The sequence below is a fragment of the Bufo gargarizans genome, chromosome 2 (assembly GCF_014858855.1).
Source record: "Bufo gargarizans isolate SCDJY-AF-19 chromosome 2, ASM1485885v1, whole genome shotgun sequence".
Lineage (NCBI taxonomy): Eukaryota > Metazoa > Chordata > Amphibia > Anura > Bufonidae > Bufo > Bufo gargarizans.
Genome location: NC_058081.1, coordinates 554,608,545 through 554,627,311, shown reverse-complemented (window position 1 = coordinate 554,627,311; position 18,767 = coordinate 554,608,545). Strand labels below are relative to the sequence as shown.

The 18,767-nt window shown below is 43.2% G+C and overlaps 1 protein-coding gene across 2 annotated transcripts in view; it reads left to right on the top strand.

The window, feature by feature from the left end:
* LOC122928601 (DNA-directed RNA polymerases I, II, and III subunit RPABC5-like) overlaps positions 1-18,767 on the top strand; it is a 51,119-nt gene that overhangs the window by 14,859 nt on the left and 17,493 nt on the right. Inside the window, exon 2 of one of the 2 annotated variants that reach the window (XM_044281596.1) lies at positions 18,507-18,635. The exons of the other annotated variant lie outside the window; for it this stretch is intronic. Within the exon in view, the coding sequence (XP_044137531.1) occupies positions 18,618-18,635 (18 nt within the window). The 5' untranslated portion in view covers positions 18,507-18,617. The remainder of the gene's footprint in view (positions 1-18,506; positions 18,636-18,767) is intronic. 2 annotated transcript variants of the gene reach the window in all.

Below are 18,767 nucleotides of genomic sequence, written 5' to 3'. Positions count from 1 at the left end.
AAGAACACCATACCCACAATGAAGCATGGTGGTGGCAGCATCATGCCAAGGGGCTGTTTTTCTTCAGCTGGAACTGGGGCCTTAGTTAAGCTAGAGGGGAATTATGAACAGTTCCAAATACCAGTCAATATTGGCACAAAACCTTCATCTTTCAGCATGACAATGACCCAAAGCATACATCCAAATCAACAAAGGAATGGCTTCACCAGAAGAAGATTAAAGTTTTGGAATGGCCCAGCCAGAGCCCAGACCTGAATCCGATTGAAAATCTGTGGGGTGATCTGAAGAGGGCTGTGCCCAGGAGATGCCCTCGCAATCTGACAGATTTGGAGTGTTTTTGCTAAGAAGAGTGGGCAAATCTTGCCAAGTCAAAATGTGCCATGCTGATAGACATACCCAAAAAGTGCTGTAATACAATCAAAAGGTGCTTCAACAAAGTATTAGTTTATATCACCAGCACACTTATGCAACCATATTATTTTTTATTTTATTTTTTTTCTTCCCTCTACCTAAAAGATTTCAGTTTGTTTTTCAATTGAGTTGTACAGTTTATAGGTCACATTAAAGGTGGAAAAGGTTCTGAAATGATTTATCTTTGTCTAATGTTTTTACATCACAGAAACCTGACATTTTAACAGGGGTGTGTAGACTTTTTATATCCACTGTATATAATACGTAGGCCTAAATGTTAAGATGTTACTATTTCTGCAGGGAAACCATTACCAGTCTCCTCTATAATGTCTTCCATGCAGAACTAGCAAATTTTGACCTTTTTTAAATTTCTCTGAATCCTGATAGAGATCTATCTATCATCATCTATGATAGAGAGAATATCTGCATCTCTCTCTCTCTATATCTATCTATATATTCTCTCTCTCTATATCTATATATTCTCTATCTATATATATATATATATATATATATATATATAATCTCTCAAAAGTTTGGACACACCTTCTCATTCAAAGAGTTTTTTCTTTATTTTCAAGACTATGAAAATTGTAGATTCACACTGAAGGCATCAAAACTATGAATTAACACATGTGGAATTATATACATAACAAAAAAGTGTGAAACAACTGAAAATGTCATATTCTAGGTTCTTCAAAGTAGCCACCTTTTGCTTTGATTACAGCTTTGCACACTCTTGGCATTCTCTTGATGAGCTTCAAGAAGTAGTCACCTGAAATGGTCTCCCAACAGTTTTGGAAGACTTCCCAGAGATGCTTAGCACTTGTTGGCCTTTTTGCCTTCACTCTGCGGTCCAGTTCACCCCAAACTATCTCGATTGGGTTCAGGTCCGATGACTGTGGAGGCCAGGTCATCTGGCGCAGCACCCCATCACACTCCTTCATGGTCAAATAGCCCTTACACAGCCTGGAGGTGTGTTTGGGGTCATTGTCCTGTAGAAAAATTAATGATGGTCCAACTAAACGCAAACCAGATGGAATAGCATGCCGCTGCAAGATGCTGTGGTAGCCATGCTGGTTCAGTATGCCTTCAATTTTGAATAAATCCCCAACAGTGTCACCAGCAAAGCAACCCACACCATCACACCTCCTCCTCCATGCTTCACGGTGGGAACCAGGCATGTAGAGTCCATCCGTTTACCTTTTCTGCGTCGCACAAAGACACAGTGGTTGGAACCAAAGATCTCAAATTTGGACTCATCAGACCAAAGCACAGATTTCCACTGGTCTAATATCCATTCCTTGTGTTCTTTAGCCCAAACAAGTCTCTTCTGATTGTTGCCTGTCCTTAGCAGTGGTTTCCTAGCAGATATTCTACCATGAAGGCCTGATTCACACAGTCTCCTCTTAACAGTTGTTCTAGAGATGTGTCTGATACTAGAACTCTGTGTGGCATTGACCTGGTCTCTAATCTGAGCTGCTGTTAACCTGCGATTTCTGAGGCTGGTGACTCGGATGAACTTATCTTCCGCAGCAGAGGTGACTCTTGGTCTTCCTTTCCTGGGGCGGTCCGCATGTAAGCCAGTTTCTTTGTAGCGCTTGATGGTTTTTGTGACTGCACTTGGGGACACTTTCAAAGTTTTCCCAATTTTTCGGACTGACTGACCTTCATTTCTTAAAGTAATGATAGCCACTCGTTTTTCTTTACTTTGCTGCTTTTTTCTTGCCATAATACAAATTCTAACAGTCTATTCAGTAGGACTATCAGCTGTGTATCCACCTGACTTCTCCACAAGGCAACTGATGGTCCCAACCCCATTTATAAGGCAAGAAATCCCACTTATTAAACCTGACAGGGCACACCTGTGAAGTGAAAACCATTTCGGGTGACTACCTCTTGAAGCTCATCAAGAGAATGCCAAGAGTGTGCAAAGCTGTAATTAAAGCAAAAGGTGGCTACTTTGAAGAACCTAGAATATGATATATTTTCAGTTTTTTTTCACACTTTTTTTTTGTTATGTATATAATTCCACACGTGTTAATTCATAGTTTTGATGCCTTCAGTGTGAATCTACAATTTTCATAGTCATGAAAATAAAGAAAACTCTTTAAATGAGAAGGTGTGTCCAAACTTTTGGTCTGTACTGTATATACAAACACAGAGGTCGCACTACATTTTTCCAGAAGAGTAAAAATACTCTTCCGACCATTTAATATATCAGCCTACACTTGCTCACATCTGCGTTTGGAGCCTCTGTTGCAGATTCTGTCTAAAGACTGGACAAAAAAGCCTTGTATGCAGCACTTTTTTGGTCTGGTAAAAAGACAGGCTCGTGAATGGAAACTGAACGGACTCCATCATAGTAAGCGGGGTCTGTTCAGCTTCTTCCCTGTCAGTTAGGCCGGGTTTGCATATTTTTGCCATATATTTAATGTACACACAAAAAACGTATACACATTAACATACGCCTCAGACAGACGCCATACTGTGGCATCTGTCACCATAGAATTCCATTGTAAAAAAAAAAAGATACGTTAGGCTTCGTTCACATCACTGTTCAGCCTTTCCATTCTCCGTTTAGGGGCAGGAAAGCGTAAAGGACGGATTAGGCACATAACTGAGCCAAACGGAGTCCACAGGCCCCATAGACTATAACGGGGTCCGTTAGGTTTCCGCTCGGAAAAAGATTTTTGAAGCGGAGACAAAAGTCCTGCATGCACAACTTTTGTCTCCGCTCCAAAATCTTCTGAGCGAAAACCTAACGGACTCCATTATAGTCTATGGGGCCTGTGGGCTCCGTTCGGCTCAGTTATGTGCCAAACCCGAAAGTCTGATGTGAACGAAGCCTTAGCCTACATGTTTTTTGTTGGACTTTGCAGGATGCAGAGTCTGCAAAATTCGTCCATTAAAATGATTGAGTCCGTGAGCCCCAATAGGCTCACAAACTGATAGGGCCAATTTGATAGTAAGCAATTTAAAGGTGTTGTCCGGCAAACATTTCTGGAAAGGGCTCAGAATGGGGTAAAAAAATAAATAATAATTTGATTCCCTGCTGGTCTCCCACTTCTTGTGATTGGCTGAGCTGGCATTTCATGTGTGTCTAGGTGGGACCAGAAAGTAGAAATTGGTGGGGGATTGTCAGGTGAGTAGATTATTTTATTTTTTTCACCCCACTCTGAGCCCTTTCTAAAAAATGTTGTGTCCCAATGGACCACCCCTTTAACACATTAGTATGTTTTTGGAGGATTAGTGGCACTTAGGAATAAGGAAGGAACACCTGGGTGAGAGAGGTAGAGAGAAGGACCCTGGTGTAAATCACTCTTGAATAGGTTTTGTTACCGTCAGCATTGATTGCATTTGGTAATATACACCATCAATGGCTGATCAGTTGGAGTCCAACCACTAGGACCGCCACTGATGCCTAGTGGCATTTGATAGAGCCCGCTTTCAGTGTGCACTGTTGGGATTAGCAGCAGTGGCATAGCATGGGTTACCAGCACCCGGGGCAAGCCATGTATTGTGCCCCCCCCAACCTGTGGACATGCCCCTTTTTACAGATCATGTAGTAGTCTTTTGTAACACCACAGATAACACAGTGATAACTATGAGTACAGATAATGTAGTAGATATTACCTGCAGTCCTATGTAACACCACAGATAACACAGTGATAACTATGAGTACAGATATTGTAGTAGATGGGTGTGAGGCCCCAGAATTCAGAACACGCACAGTGTGACCTAAAGTCTGGAGCCGGGCTGAGGCAAAGTGGGCCAAATTCTATGTCCACCCCCAATCCTACCGTGAAACAGATACAGTGGATATAAAAAGTCTACACACCCTGTTAAAATGTCAGGTTTCTGTGATGTAAAAAAAAAAAAGAGGCAAAGATAAATAATTTCAGAACTTTTTCCACCTTTAATGTGACCTATAAACTGTAAAACTCAATTCAAAAGCAAACTGAAATCTTTTAGGTAGAGGGAAGAAAAAATATAAAAATAAAATAATATGGTTGCATAAGTGTGCACACCCTTAAACTAATACTCTGTTGAAGCACCTTTTGATTTTATTACAGCACTCAGTCTTTTTGGGTATGAGTCTATCAGCATGGCATTTTGACTTGGCAATATTTGCCCACTTTTTTCTTTGCAAAATCACTCCAAATCTGTCAGATTGCGAGGGCATCTCCTGTGCACAGCCCTCTTCAGATCACCCCACAGATTTTTAATCGGATTCAGGTCTGGGCTCTGGCTGGGCCATTCTAAAACTTTAATCTTCTTCTGGTGAAGCCATTCCTTTGTTGATTTGGATGTATGCTTTGGGTCGTTGTCATGGTGAAAGATGAAGTTCCTCTTCATGTTCAGCTTTCTAGCAGAAACCTAAAGGTTTTGTGCCAATATTGACTGACTGGTATTTAGAACTGTTCATAATTCCCTCTAGCTTAACTAAGGCCCCAGTTCCAGCTGAAGAAAAACAGCCCCTTGGCATGATGCTGCCTCCACCATGCTTCACTGTGGGTATGGTGTTCTTTTGGTGATGTGCAGTGTTGTTTTGGGGCCAAACATATCTTTTGGAATTATGGCCAAAACGTTAAACCTGGATTTCATCAGACCATAACACCATTTCCCACATGTTTTTGGGAGACTTCAGATGTGTTTTTGCAAAATGTAGCCTGGCTTGATTTTTTTCGTAAGAAAAGGCTTTCATCTTGCCACTCTACCCCATAGCCCAGACATATGAAGAATACAGGAGATTGTTGTCACGTGTACCACACAGCCAGGCTGTTAACCCTTGCTTTGTTACTGGAAAAATGGAGATTTCATCTCTATTTGCCAATAACTCTTGTGGAACACCTAAAGGGTTAACAAAGTTTGTAAAATCAGTTTTCAATACCTTGAGGGGTGTAGTTTCTTAGCTGGGGTCACTTTTATGGAGTTTCTAATCTAGGGGTGCATCAGGGGGGCTTCAAATGGGACATGGTTTAAAAAAAACAGTCCAGCAAATTCTGTTCCTTAAAAACCATATGGCGCTCCTTTCCTTGTGCGCCCTGCTGTTTGGCCATACAGAATTTTACGACCACATATGGGGTGTTTCTGTAAACGACAGAATCGGGGCAATAAATATAGAGCATTGTTAACCGTAAAAACATTGTTAAAAATTGAAAATTTGGCAAAAAAATAGCTGTTTTGGCATTTTTTTTATTTTTTTGGACTGTTCATTTGAAGGGTTAGGTCATGTTATTTTTATAGAGCAGATTCTTACGGACGCGGCAATACCTAATATGTACTTAAAAAAATATATATATATATAATAATTTGGTTTTTACACTATATACTATCCTTTTTTTTTTTTTTAACAAAAAAAAAACATTTTAGTATCTCCATAGTCAGTAATTATTATTTTTTTTGTTTTGTTTTTAGCCGATTGTCTTAGGTAGGGGCTCGTTTTTTTTTGCGGGATGAGAGGACTGCTTTATTGGCACTATTTTTTGGGGTGCATATGACTTTTTGATCGCTTGCTATTACACTTTTTGTGATGTAAGATGACAAAAAAATGCTTTTTTTACACCAGTTTTTATTTTATTTTTTTGACGGTGTTCTTTTGAGGGGTTAGATTATGTGTTATTTTTATAGTTCAGGTTCTTACGGATGCAGCGACACCTAATATGTATGCTCTCCAAAGTCTGAGAGCCAGGGACGATCCGGGCACCTCCAGTTCCCGAGGAAAGATCAGGGCCTTGAGGACTTCCTCATAGAACTGGAGGAATTTCCCTGTGTTGCCAGCTCTCCGGGACAGCACAAAGGAGTTGAACAAGGCAACCTGTACCAAATAGACCGCAACTTTTTTGTACCATGCCCAGGTTTTGCGCATGGCGTTATATGGCTTGAGAACTTGATCAGAGAGATCAACTCCTCCCATATACCGATTGTAGTCCACGATAAAATCGGGCTTGAGGACCGTTGCCGCAGTACCTCGCACAGGGATGATGCCGTTACCGTGAATTGTGGACAGTAAAAGGACATCCCTCTTGTCCTTATATCTGACCAGCAACAGGTTTCCACTGGTAAGGGCACAGGTCTCACCCCTGGGGATAGGTACCTGGAGGGGGTGGGTAGGGAGGCCGCATTGATTTTTCCGCTCTGTCCCACAAGCAGATGTGGATCTGGCGGCGAGGGACTAGAACAAGGGGATACTAGTATAAAAGTTATCCACGTACAGGTGGTAACCCTTATCTAGCAGTGGGTGCATAAGGTCCCACACAAGTTTCCCACTAACACCCAGAGTGGGGGGGACATTCTGGGGGGTTGAATACGGGAATCTCGCCACTCGTACACACAAAACTTGTAAGTGTACCCTGAGGTACTCTCACAAAGTTTGTACAGCTTCACGCCATACCTCGCCCGCTTAGAGGGAACATACTGTCGGAAAATGAGTCTCCCCTTGAAAGCAATGAGAGACTCATCATCAGCAACCTCCCTTCCAGGTACATAGGCATCAAAAATTTGTCTCTGAAGTGATCGATGACCGGCCTGATTTTTGTACTGGCGGTCATAGGCAGGATCACCTGGGGGGGGGGGGGACATGCTGCATTATCTGCATAATGCAGGCATTTCCGAATGGCCTCAAAACGGGAACGTGTCATGGCCATACAGTAGAGTGGGATCTGGTAGAGGACGTCCCCACTCCAGTACTGCCTGACACTGGGTTTTTTGACTAGGCTCATGTGCAGCACGAGGCCCCAAAACGTCCTCATCTCGGCTGCACTGACCGGAGTCCAGCCACCGGACCTAGCCAAAAAGGAGCCCGGGTGTTGAGCAATGAACTGTTGGGCGAACAAGTTCGTTTGCTCCACCATCAGATTCACAAAGTGGTCACTGAAAAAGAAACTAAAAAAGTCAATATGGATTCCTGGTTGGCCAACAAAGTCAGGAATCACGGGCTCAAAATCCTCTGGGGTACACCAGACAAGTTCACTGGTAGGGGGCTCGGGTGGACTTATCTGGTGGGCCAGAAAACTAGTATGAGCCCCAGGGCGGCTCATACTAGTGTGGGCCACAGGGTCCCTGGCATGAGGGTCCCCTGGCTGTGTCTCCGCCGCCTTGGGGGCTCATCATCATCACTAGATGATGAGGATGACCAGATGAAAGTGGGGTCATCCTCGTCCTCACTTGGGCTCTCTGAGTCGGAGACAAGCAGGGCGTATGCCTCCTCGGCCGAGAACGTCTGACGGGCCATAGGGGAGTGTGTGTACATGTGTGTAAAACTTTTTATTTAGTGTGTGTGTGGGGGGACGGGTGTTCACGTTCACTACCCTAACCCACCCTAAACCGAACAGAAAAAATAAAACTAAATAAAAAAAACTAAATGAAAGCCCCCAAAATTTAAAAACCAAAACAAAAAAACTATTTAAACTCGCTGATCAGCAGTCCGAAGCTGATCAGTGGTGGGGTGGGCGATGCGTCAACAGTGGCCGGATGCTAAGAGTGCTGGCCACACTCGGTGCACGCACACACAAAAAAAGCGCTTGTGCCCAAAAAAATGTGTGTGGGGGGGGGGGGGGGGCAAGCTGCAGCACCCCTGGGGAGCCTAGGGTCGCACTCTGTTCCGATCACCGCCCGCCGCGCGTTGTTGATCGGAAATACACAGGGTGTACCTGTGTCCTTAAGCGGTTAACATTGACCTCCGTTTTAACAGTGACTTTCACAGTGGCCGCCCCTTTAACAGTCCCTATATACAGAGGGGCCCATTATATATTATAATTATACAAAGGGGCCATACTATAACTGGCTGCCTCCTTTGTTTCCCTTCCTCTTTTGCCCCCCCACCTTCATATTGCCCCCAGTATGGCCTGCCTAGGGTTCTAACCGGTACATGAAAAAATAAATACTCGTATCACTGTGCCTTCCTGTGCCACATGATCTTGCGAGACTAGCCGCAGGAGGTCACAGTGATGTAATCGCAATCTCCTGTGCCTTTCTACTGCCTCATCTGCTTCAGGCCTGGCCTACAGCTTATGAGGCAGAATGGAGTGGCTCTCATTGAAATGCCTGCTGCCTGGGGCCCCCTGAAATTTGGTGCCCTGGTCCCCCCCCCAACACGCTAAGCCAGGGTGATGTGTGGTGCTAGTTTTCCACCACACATAGCATTTTGTATTTAGGCCAAAAAGTTCAACTTTGGTCTCATCTGACCAGAGCACCTTCTTCCACGTGTTTGCTGTGTCCCCTACATGGCTTGTGGCATACTGCAAACAGGACTTGTTATGGCTTGCTTTTAAAAACTGCTTTCTTCTTACCACTCTTCCATAAAGGCCAGATTTGTGGGGTACACAACTAATAGTTGTCCTGTGGACAGATTCTCCCAACTGAGCTGTGGCTCTATGCAGCTCCTCTAGAGTGGGCCTCTTAGCTGCTTCTATAATTAGTGCTCTCCTTGGCTGGGATGTCAGTTTAGGTGGATGGCTATGTCTTGGTAGGTTTGTTGAGTCATATTCCTTCCATTTTCGAATGATGGATCGAACAATGCTCTGTGAGATGTTCAAAGCTTGGAATCTATTTTTAGAACCTAATCCTGCTTTACACTTTACACACAACTTTATCCCTGACCTCTTTGGTGTGTTTCTTGCTTTTTCATGATGCTGTTTGATCACTAATGTTCTCTAACAAACCTTTGAGGTCTTCACAGAACAGTTGTATTTATACTGAGAATAAATTACACAGGTGGACTCTATTTACTAATTGTGGTAATAGTTTTAGAGATGGCTCACCTGCTTGCCAAAACTATGGAGTGGAAAAGATCCACCCAATCTTCAGAGGTTACAGTAAATTGATAAAGAGTAGTAGGGCACACCTACACTTGGTTACACATGGAGACCTACTAATTTAACAAAGTACTGGTATATTTATTGTATTGCATGTAAAACACTTCATATAAAACAGTATAATAAAACGTACAGCATAAAATCTCTATAAAACTTTTGATATGTTGTACATAAGCTGCAGTCTTGGTTTGTGTAATGATTGACTTGAAATCAGCAGCAATATTATCCAATACCATCACCAACCTGGCTGGTATCGAAGTAGAATTTGGTGAGGTTACTTGTTTATTTCATTTTTTTTTTAATAGTAACTTTTTATTAAAGATTATCAACAATTTGCATACACTCTGAGAAACATATAAGCTTATATGCAAATAGATACAGTCAGTCTGTTATACCCTATTAAGTCAGTATCAAAAATCACAATATCGAAATAGATTTGCTAAAAATGCTCGAATTTAGAACAGAGTGAGCACCAAAAAAAGGAAAAAATAGCATTGATTCCGTTCTACATCAAAGATATACCAGACACCATGCACACTTCCAGACATACACTCCCCCATCGGAGTGGACAAGACCATATGTAACTCAAGGTAGCATTGTTTGGCCGTTGATCCAGGGATCCCATACTTTCATGAAACTGTCAGGGGTTCCTCTCTGTTTATATACAAATTTACCGTATATAGTTCCAGATTTGAGTTAATCAGTTGTATCCAATGTTTCAACGTAGGACATTTGGGCGGCTTCCAGTTAAGGAGTATAGTTTTCCTTGCATAATACAGTAGGAGTCTGTAAAGTTGTCTACTGTGTTTTGTGGGGACAACTTCGTCAACTAGCCCCAATAAACTCATTGATGGTGTACAAATAAGAAACAACCATTCTCAAATCCACATCTCGTACACTGGGGGCCCGACAACTTGCGCATTTTAAACAATTTCCTTGGTGTGTAGTACTTCACCTGAATAAGTTGGTCTCTAGCACTAACAACAGTGGATCTCCAAGTATGACTTAGTTCCTTCAAATGTGGGGTATCTAAGTTGTTTATATCCCCTTTCCACTTAACAAAAGACTTATCTAAAGGAGAGTCCTGTGCAGCCATCAATGCCCCATACAGCGTCGAGACCGGCCTTGACAAATTAGCTCTCCTTACCACCGCCTCAATGGGACCACACTCCAGTTTTACCGGGTCTTTCCCAAATTGAGCACGACAGGCATGCCGAAGCTGGAAATATCTATATAGAGAACTCTGGGGCAAATTAAATTCACGTTTTAGGCTAAGGAAAGATTTGAAGAGGCCATCATCCTAAAGCTGGGCGAGGTATCTTACTCCTTTTTGGGGCCAGAATTCAAAGTCAGTTAATGAAACTAGTTCCTTTTAAGTTCTTATTCCTCCATAACGGTAAGTAAGGCGACCAGCACTCCCTGCAGTCTTCAATTGTGTGCACCTTCACCCATTTGACCCAAATCGCCACCGTGGCTGCCATTGTCAGCGTATAATATTTAGTGTGGACAATCCCCTTTGTGTACGCTTTGTAAGGGCCTCGTAGGACCCCACCAAAGCTGCTTCCAACACTACTGATGGGTTACTGGCGTCTGCTCTAATCCACCACGCTGCATAGCTTAACTGCACCGCTGCATAGTATAAAGAGAGGTTAGGCAGTGCCAGAACTCCTCGTACATAAGGTGCCTGTAGGGATTGTTTCGCTATTCTAGGGCAGGATTTGTTCCATAGAAAAGGGGTGAATATCCTCTCTGTTAGCAAAATGTTTCCTGGGTAGCAATATAGGAGCAGCTCTATAGAGGTATAGAAGTTTAGGTGGGAGGACCATTTTTTATAATATTTATCCTTCCTATCAAATTTAATGGCAAGTTGTCCCATGCTTAAATTTTCCTGGTTATGTATTGCATGGTTGGAACAATGTTAAGGTGGTAGAATTTTGCAACCTCTCTATGTATAGTGATCCCAAGATATTTGAATTGCTCTACTACCTGGAGTTTGGATTGGCGGGAGATATGAACTGGATCAAAGTCCTCAATCAGACAAAGACTAGACTTAGGCAACCAATAAACGTTTCCCCTTCTATGTATTAACGACCTAATATCAGAATAATTGGAGCCAATACTAGAGAATATATGGATCAAAGTTTCACAAACCATAATTCCACCACTGAATATGCATTCAAATAATCATCATTTTTATTAAACATTTCATAATTACAAAAAAATGGCTTCACGTAATAAAGAACATTTAAAATCTCATGGGCTTCAGGTGTATGGTAACTTTAATTCATCTATATAAAGTGCAAGTGCAGAAATATATATCCAATGGTAGTATAATCGGTGCATATACAGTCCTGATCAAAAGTTTAAGACCACTTGAAAAATGCCAAAAAAAATCATATTTAGCATGGCTGGATCTTAACAAGGTTCCAAGTAGAGCTTCAACATGCCACAAGAAGAAATGGGAGTGAGACAAAACATTTTTTGAGCATTCCATTTAATGAAAACAACAAATAAACTAAAACAGGCTGTTTTTCAGCTGATCAAAAGTTTAGGACCACCCCTCCAAAAAAAAAAAAAAATCTCAAACAATTCAAAAATTTGTTTCGGCATGCTTGATGCAAGCGTTTCCATGAGGTGAGTGGGAACATTTCTCCAAGTGGTGAAGACTGTCTGGAACTGTTGTCCATTTTTGTAAACTTCCCTTGCCATCCATCCCCAAAGGTTCTCAATTGGATTTAGATCAGGGGAACACGCAGGATGGGCCAAAAGAGTGATGTTATTCTCCTGGAAGAAGTCCCTTGTCCTGCGGGCATTGTGTACTGTAGCGTTTTCCTGTTGAAAAACCCCAGTCGTTACCACACAGACGAGGGCCCTCAGTCATGAGGAATGCTCTCTGCAACATCTGGACACAGCCAGCGGCCGTTTGACGCGCCTGCACTTCCTGAAGCTCCATTGTTCCACTGAAGGAAAAAGCACCCCAGACCATTATGGCACCCCCTCCAGTGGGACATCTCCGGTGGGATCTGCTTGTCATGCCAGTAACGTTGGAAACCATCAGGACCATCAAGGTTACATTTTTTCTCATCAGAGAATAAAACTTTCTTCCACCTTTGAATGTCCCATGTTTGGTGCTCTCTTGCAAAGTCCAAGCGAGCAGTTCTGTGGCGTTCAAGGAGACTATGTCTTTGAAGACGTGTTTTGTTTTTGAAGCCCTTCAGTCTCAGAAAAAAAAACTCCCAGGCTGTGAGCTGTGCGCTGCGATTGGCCAGCGCTGCAGCCTAGGAGAAGGAGACACCCACAGGACAAGGGTAGACACCGCCTACTATAACTTACAGAGCGAAGATACCGGAGGGCATAACGGGAGAACGGAGCAGCGCCCATGTCGCTCTCTATGTCGGCATACTTAGTTCACATTGTTTTTACAGGTGAAAGGTCCTCTGTCACGGCGGACGTGCACTCAGTATAACAGATAACACACCAACCAGGCTCTGGACGAGAGACAGGGGAAGGGTCACCTCCTAGCTAATCCCTGACCTCTTTCCCTGCACTGCTTAGCCCACATGCAGACCTTGAAGGTAGGTGTGATGTGTCCTCCAGCCTGGGCTGACAAAACCCTGAATTCCCTGAGATGGTGAAGTGGGGAAATAGGAGCAGCCTGCTCGCACAGAACCTGGATGGGATAGATGACACAAACAATCAAACTAGAAATGACACTTATCTTTGAGAGCAGGAACTGACAGCCAACCTTTCCAGACCACAATGATTAGTATAATCCGCTGAGAGCACTTAGCTGGAGGCCATTTTAACTAATGACTCCACCCAGTGCACCTGATGAGAGGCGGATCCAGCACGGCACCAAAACAAATACTAAACTCGTGCTGCTATCCTGGCCGACCTCTGCACATCGTCAGAGTGGGGCATGACATCCTCTTTAAGATCCAACAATGTAAAATATGTTTTTTTTTGCATTTTTTTTTTAAGTGTCCTTAAACTTTTGATCAGGACTGTATAAGGTGTTACTTTGACCACAGTATACGGATATCACAGTATCAGAATTACTGACACTCGATCCTACACAGTCAAAACATAATACCCTGCTATACCTAACCACCATGTAAAGTTAGAATAATGCAATGCATACTGACCCAAATGTAAACCACACCACCGCCAGCTTTTTCAAGGGGTTATAACATCTATTAGATAGCCGGGTATATGTAGTCATAATGATAGGCGGAGTCACATACGTTGAACCAATGGAAACTGACCGATCTAAAAATGGGCTGAGTGACATAAACATTCTCGCCTGTATTAGATCAAACATTGTGCACCGCTGTGTATATGCGCATGCGCGGTCAGGGCAATGACTGGAGATGGCCGCGATCCCTGGAGCACAGAACACATCACGTCCGCGGCAGCACAGAGGGACACGCGCTCTGCGGGCCCGATCTTAGATTAGGGAGTAGAGGTTACCCAGCCAGCTTGTAATATACAGATCGATCCTTACCTATACAGACCACATAAAATCTACAGGGGACATCAAAATCAATACATAAGTACATAGTAGGATCTAGACACAAGACTTGACATATCTCTTCACATGAAATTATCAAATATAATATCCATATACCATAATAGTTTTACAATGTAAAACAATACCAGTGTTATTTTTCAATATAAAATTATAATCGATAACCTAAAGTGACGGTGCTTAAATACAAATTCACAATTATGTCAACCAATGTGCCATTATTTTTGTTGAATAGTGAAAAACCAATTATATAACATGATTAAATCTAAAAAAAATATTAAAAATTGCCCAAAAATTTATTTTATTGATGCATAGCATCACCTCGTACCGTACCGTAGATAGTGCTGATGACTCATCCCGAGGACAGCAAAACTTCCCTTGGTGTATTGATTGCACGCATATACCTATTTCCTTTTGGCTTACCGTTTTGGTCAAGACTATGTTCCACTTGTTTTCATTCAATTTTTCAAGAAACAAATCCAAAGACTCCCGTGACCCCTGCCTTATAATCAAAATATCATCGATGAAACGCATCCATGAAATCGCCTCTCCAGCCACTTCATCCATGGATGCTTTTACTCATTGTCATTCCCAATTACCTAAAAACAAGTTTGCGTAGAATGGCGCACGCGTTGCACCCATCGCCACCCCACGCAATTGTAGGTAATGGTGATCTTTAAATAAAAAAATAATTGTGCCTCAATATGCAATCTAATAATCTCATCAGTAAGTCCACCAAATACGATGGCAAGTTTCTAGTTTGTCAAAAGAAACCCGAGGATTCTAACCCAATATCATGTGAAATACTAGACTTAGCCCAGTTTACACGGAGGCCTGAAAAATGTCTAATGTCTAGAAGGGCAACTAGTGAACTCCCAGGGTCCGCCAAGTGCACCAACATGTCGTCAGCATATAAGGAAAGTTTTCCCGGGCATGAAACCTGATTGATCTACTCCCATTAGACGTAAAGCTAGTATTTTTGCAAGTATCTTCACGTCAAGATTTAAGAGCGAGATGGGTCGGTAGGAATTGCATTGGTCTGGAGGTTTATGAATCACTGCAATAGTTGCTTCCAAGAATGAGGGGGGGGGGGCAACGAACCCTGTTCAAAAGCACTTCCGAAAAGCTTCCCTAGTCTGGCGCTAAGTTGTTTAGAGTTCAGCTTATATCATTCAGCCGGAAATCAACTTCCTTCAGACCAGGGTCAGTAAGGAAGTTGATTTGTGCACTTTAATAATGTTTTTCTCCCCCTGCAGTCTCTGCCTTGTGAGGGCTGCACTCAGGCTCACACTTCCTTAATTGGTTGTAGTGTTTTACCATGTATGCTCTGGGTGCATTTTGCTATATGTGCCCCACTAAGCTGACTGCCCCAAGTGTGCATGGGGGGGATACTAGTCCCGTTTTGGTCTGGAACTCTGTTTTTATACATTTATTTGTAACACCGTTGTGTTCCCATAATTGCTGTCTTTATGTTTTTAATGATATACCGTTGATGGATGTCTAATAAAGGAATTTATTGAGTATAATAATTCTCTGTGTGGATGCTTTTTGAGCATTTAAGGTAATATATGATTAACTCTATGCGAGATATTCATGATAATTACTTTTTTGGTGTTTTATAAATAGGCTCTGCACCTCCATCCACTTCTCTTGCCTCTCACTACTTGGATCCATGGAATATTCGTGTTCCTTCTCGAGCCTATTACGTGTTATACATAGTTCTTTCCTATGAGTCGCTATTGCGCGGATTAATGCTCCCCTCATTACGGATTTGAAAGCATCCCATTCTATTAGAGGGTTCGAAGACCCCTCATTATCTGTCCAGTAATGATTGATAGTTTCATAGTTGTCACTCACAACTGGTAAAACATCGAGCCACATTGGGTTCAAACGCCACCTCTTCTCAGGGGGGTCAAAGGTTGGGACAGAATCAATAAGAGGGGGGCATGATCAGAGATTCCCCTAGGTAGGTAATCACAAGATCTGACCTGCGGCAATAGGTCCCTAGATATAAAGGCTAAATCTATACGAGAAAGAGAACTTTTAGATGCCGAGTAACATGAAAATTGGGTAGCTGTAGGGTGTAGGTGTCGCTACACCTCCGTTAGATCGTGAGCCTGGGCCTAATTAGAAAGTGACTTGTTATGTGAGATCTGAGGAGCTAGTCTGTCTTTAAACTGGTCTAGAGTAGCATTACAATCTCCCATTATGATAAACTGCGTGGCTGGAAATAACAACATGATCTTACCCATAATGGTATCTAGAACATCTCTATTGAAAGGGGGCGGGATATATAGTCCAATGATCAAATATTGCAACCCTCTAATGTTAGCCTGTAGGATGACATATCTACTTGTTTATTTCATGAGAGTTCTTTGCCAGTGGTCCTGAGGAAGGAGTCGTAGTTAATGCCGAAACGCATATGGTAAATGGCAAAGAACTCTCATGAAATAAACCCAGTAACCTCACCAATTTACAACTTGAAAACTGAAGCGCTTCAGAAAATCAACAGGGAGAGGGATCGGTGACTCTATTGACACGTGGAACGCCGAAAGACTACGCATTCAGTGAGGTCTGGTCCTGCTCTAAATTGATCGCATTTACAAGATCGTTACCAGGGACCCACTGTACCGGCACATCCGTATCTATTCACTGAAGATCCCCAAGCCCGATATACGACATACTCGCTGAAAACATCTCTGGAGTCCGGACCACTGCTCGCGAACAGGCAACACGTGACGCCATGGTATACGCAGCGAGCCCGGCAAATCCAGCGAAACAGTGAGTAAACTCAACGCTGAATACAAATGTAGACAACAATAGCAGAAAAATTATACAAGTCACTATAGACTATCTAAAATGGGGAGGATTATGAAATAGTAATCCACAAATTGTGAATTCGGGGAGGAGTTACAATACAAATCCTACAGTGCCATAAATGTACTTTTTCCAATAGTAAATGTACTTTTTCCAATAGTATATGCAATCGATGCAATATAACACGAAAGAGAGGTCGGGTACCAAAAGACCATTGCATACAAGGAAATTATACATTTAATCTGTTATACACATTCTACCTCGATACCAGCCAGGTTGGTGACGGTATTGGATAATATTGCTGCTGATTTCAAGTCAATCATAACACAAGCCAAGACTGCAGCTTATGTGTAACATATCAAAAGTTTTATAGAGATTTTATGCTGTATGTTTTATTATAGTGTTTTACATGCAATACAATAAATATACATTGTTAAATTAGTAGGTCTCCATGTGTAACCAAGTGTAGGTGTGCCCTACTACTCTTTATCTATTTATTAATTAGTGACTTCTTAAGGCAATTGATCTGTCACGAACCAGTGGATGTGAACCCACTGTGCCACATGTCCCACCTCCTCTAAGGGCGTTGTCTAACCTCAATTCTTCACAGTACCCCTGATGGTGGGGATAGACTCTCCCAAGGGGAACACCAGGTTGCTACCTCTTGAGGAGGCTAGGCACACAAGGCAGCTGGACCAGGCGGACCAGGAGATACCCGAGTAGGTACCAGAAGAACAAGCATAGTCAGGCAGGCGTGGTCGTTACCAGGAGCAACGATGCAGGACCGAAGGATGAAGCGGAGGCGTAGTCAGACAGGCAAAAGGTCAGGGCAGGCGGCACAGGTACAGGTCAGGCAATCCGGGTCGGCAACAGGAGAGTCAAGGCAAGCAGGCAGGGATCAGACGAGTAGCAGAATCCAGGAACGAAGTATAAGTCAGGAGCACACATGAGTATCAGGAACTTGGCAAACACAAGGACCTTGACACTGAGGTATCGGGGAAGGGGGCTGAGACACTTTAGTACCTGCAGGAGAGCCAGGGTTGGTCAGCGAGGTCACATGACCCAACCCATGCAGCCCAGGGAGTGATGGGTGCCGCCCCCAGTGCAGTATTACCAGTAACCAGCAGCAAGCATGTGTGGGCTTAGTGGAACCTGTAGAGCGTAATCCACAGCACGTACAGCGACAGAGCCCAGGACTGCAGCTGTGGACGGAAGGATCATCGATGAGCACGGCGCCCAGGTCCACAGCGGTAAGCGGGGGAACAGCGGGGTACAGCAGCCGCTGTTACACGATCATAATGTTTTTTATTTAGGGGTATCAAGAGTACAGGGGGCTGAATACAAATGCAAGCCACACTTTTCTGATTTTTATAACCATGTACCATTTTCTTCACATAAAATCCCAATAAAATATATTTAAGTTTGTGGGTGTAATGGGAATAAATGTGGAAAAGTTCAAGGGGTATGAATTAGGGCTGGGCGATATGGCCTACAATCTATATTGCTATATAATTTGAAGCATCTGCGATATAACGATATATCGCAATATATTATTTTCTATATTATATATTATTGCTTTAGGAAAACAATATTTTTATTTATCAGCCCCATGCCATTGCCATTTTCCATCATCCATGTCGCCCATCCAGCATCATCAGCCCCATGCCATTGCTATTTGCAATCATCCATGTCCACCATCCAGCGCCATCAGCCCAATACCATTGCCATATCATCCATGTCCCCCATCCAGCGCCATCCGCCCCATGCCATTGCCACCATTATCATGTCCCCCAGCCAGCGCCATCAGCCCCATGATGCCACTGCTATTCGCAATCATCCATGTTCCCCAGCCAGCACCATCAGCCCCATGCCGTAGCCATCCACCACCCCCTGGTAGATTCGGGAGCCTGCTAATATACTTACCTTTTCTGCAGGGTGCGCGGCTGGCTGATGGAGTCTTGGGAGGGACCTGACATCACACACGGCGTCAGCCAGCACGCTGACGTTTGCACGCAAGGCTCTGGCCAGTGCAGCGCGGTGCAGAGATGGGAGGCCACGGAGCGGTGAGTGAGAAGCTTCTTCAATTCACTACCGCTCTGTGGTCATCTATCGCAAATGTATATAGTTCATATTGTATATCGTTTATATTGCCCACCCCTAGTATGAATACATTTTCAAGGCACTGTATGTGTGTA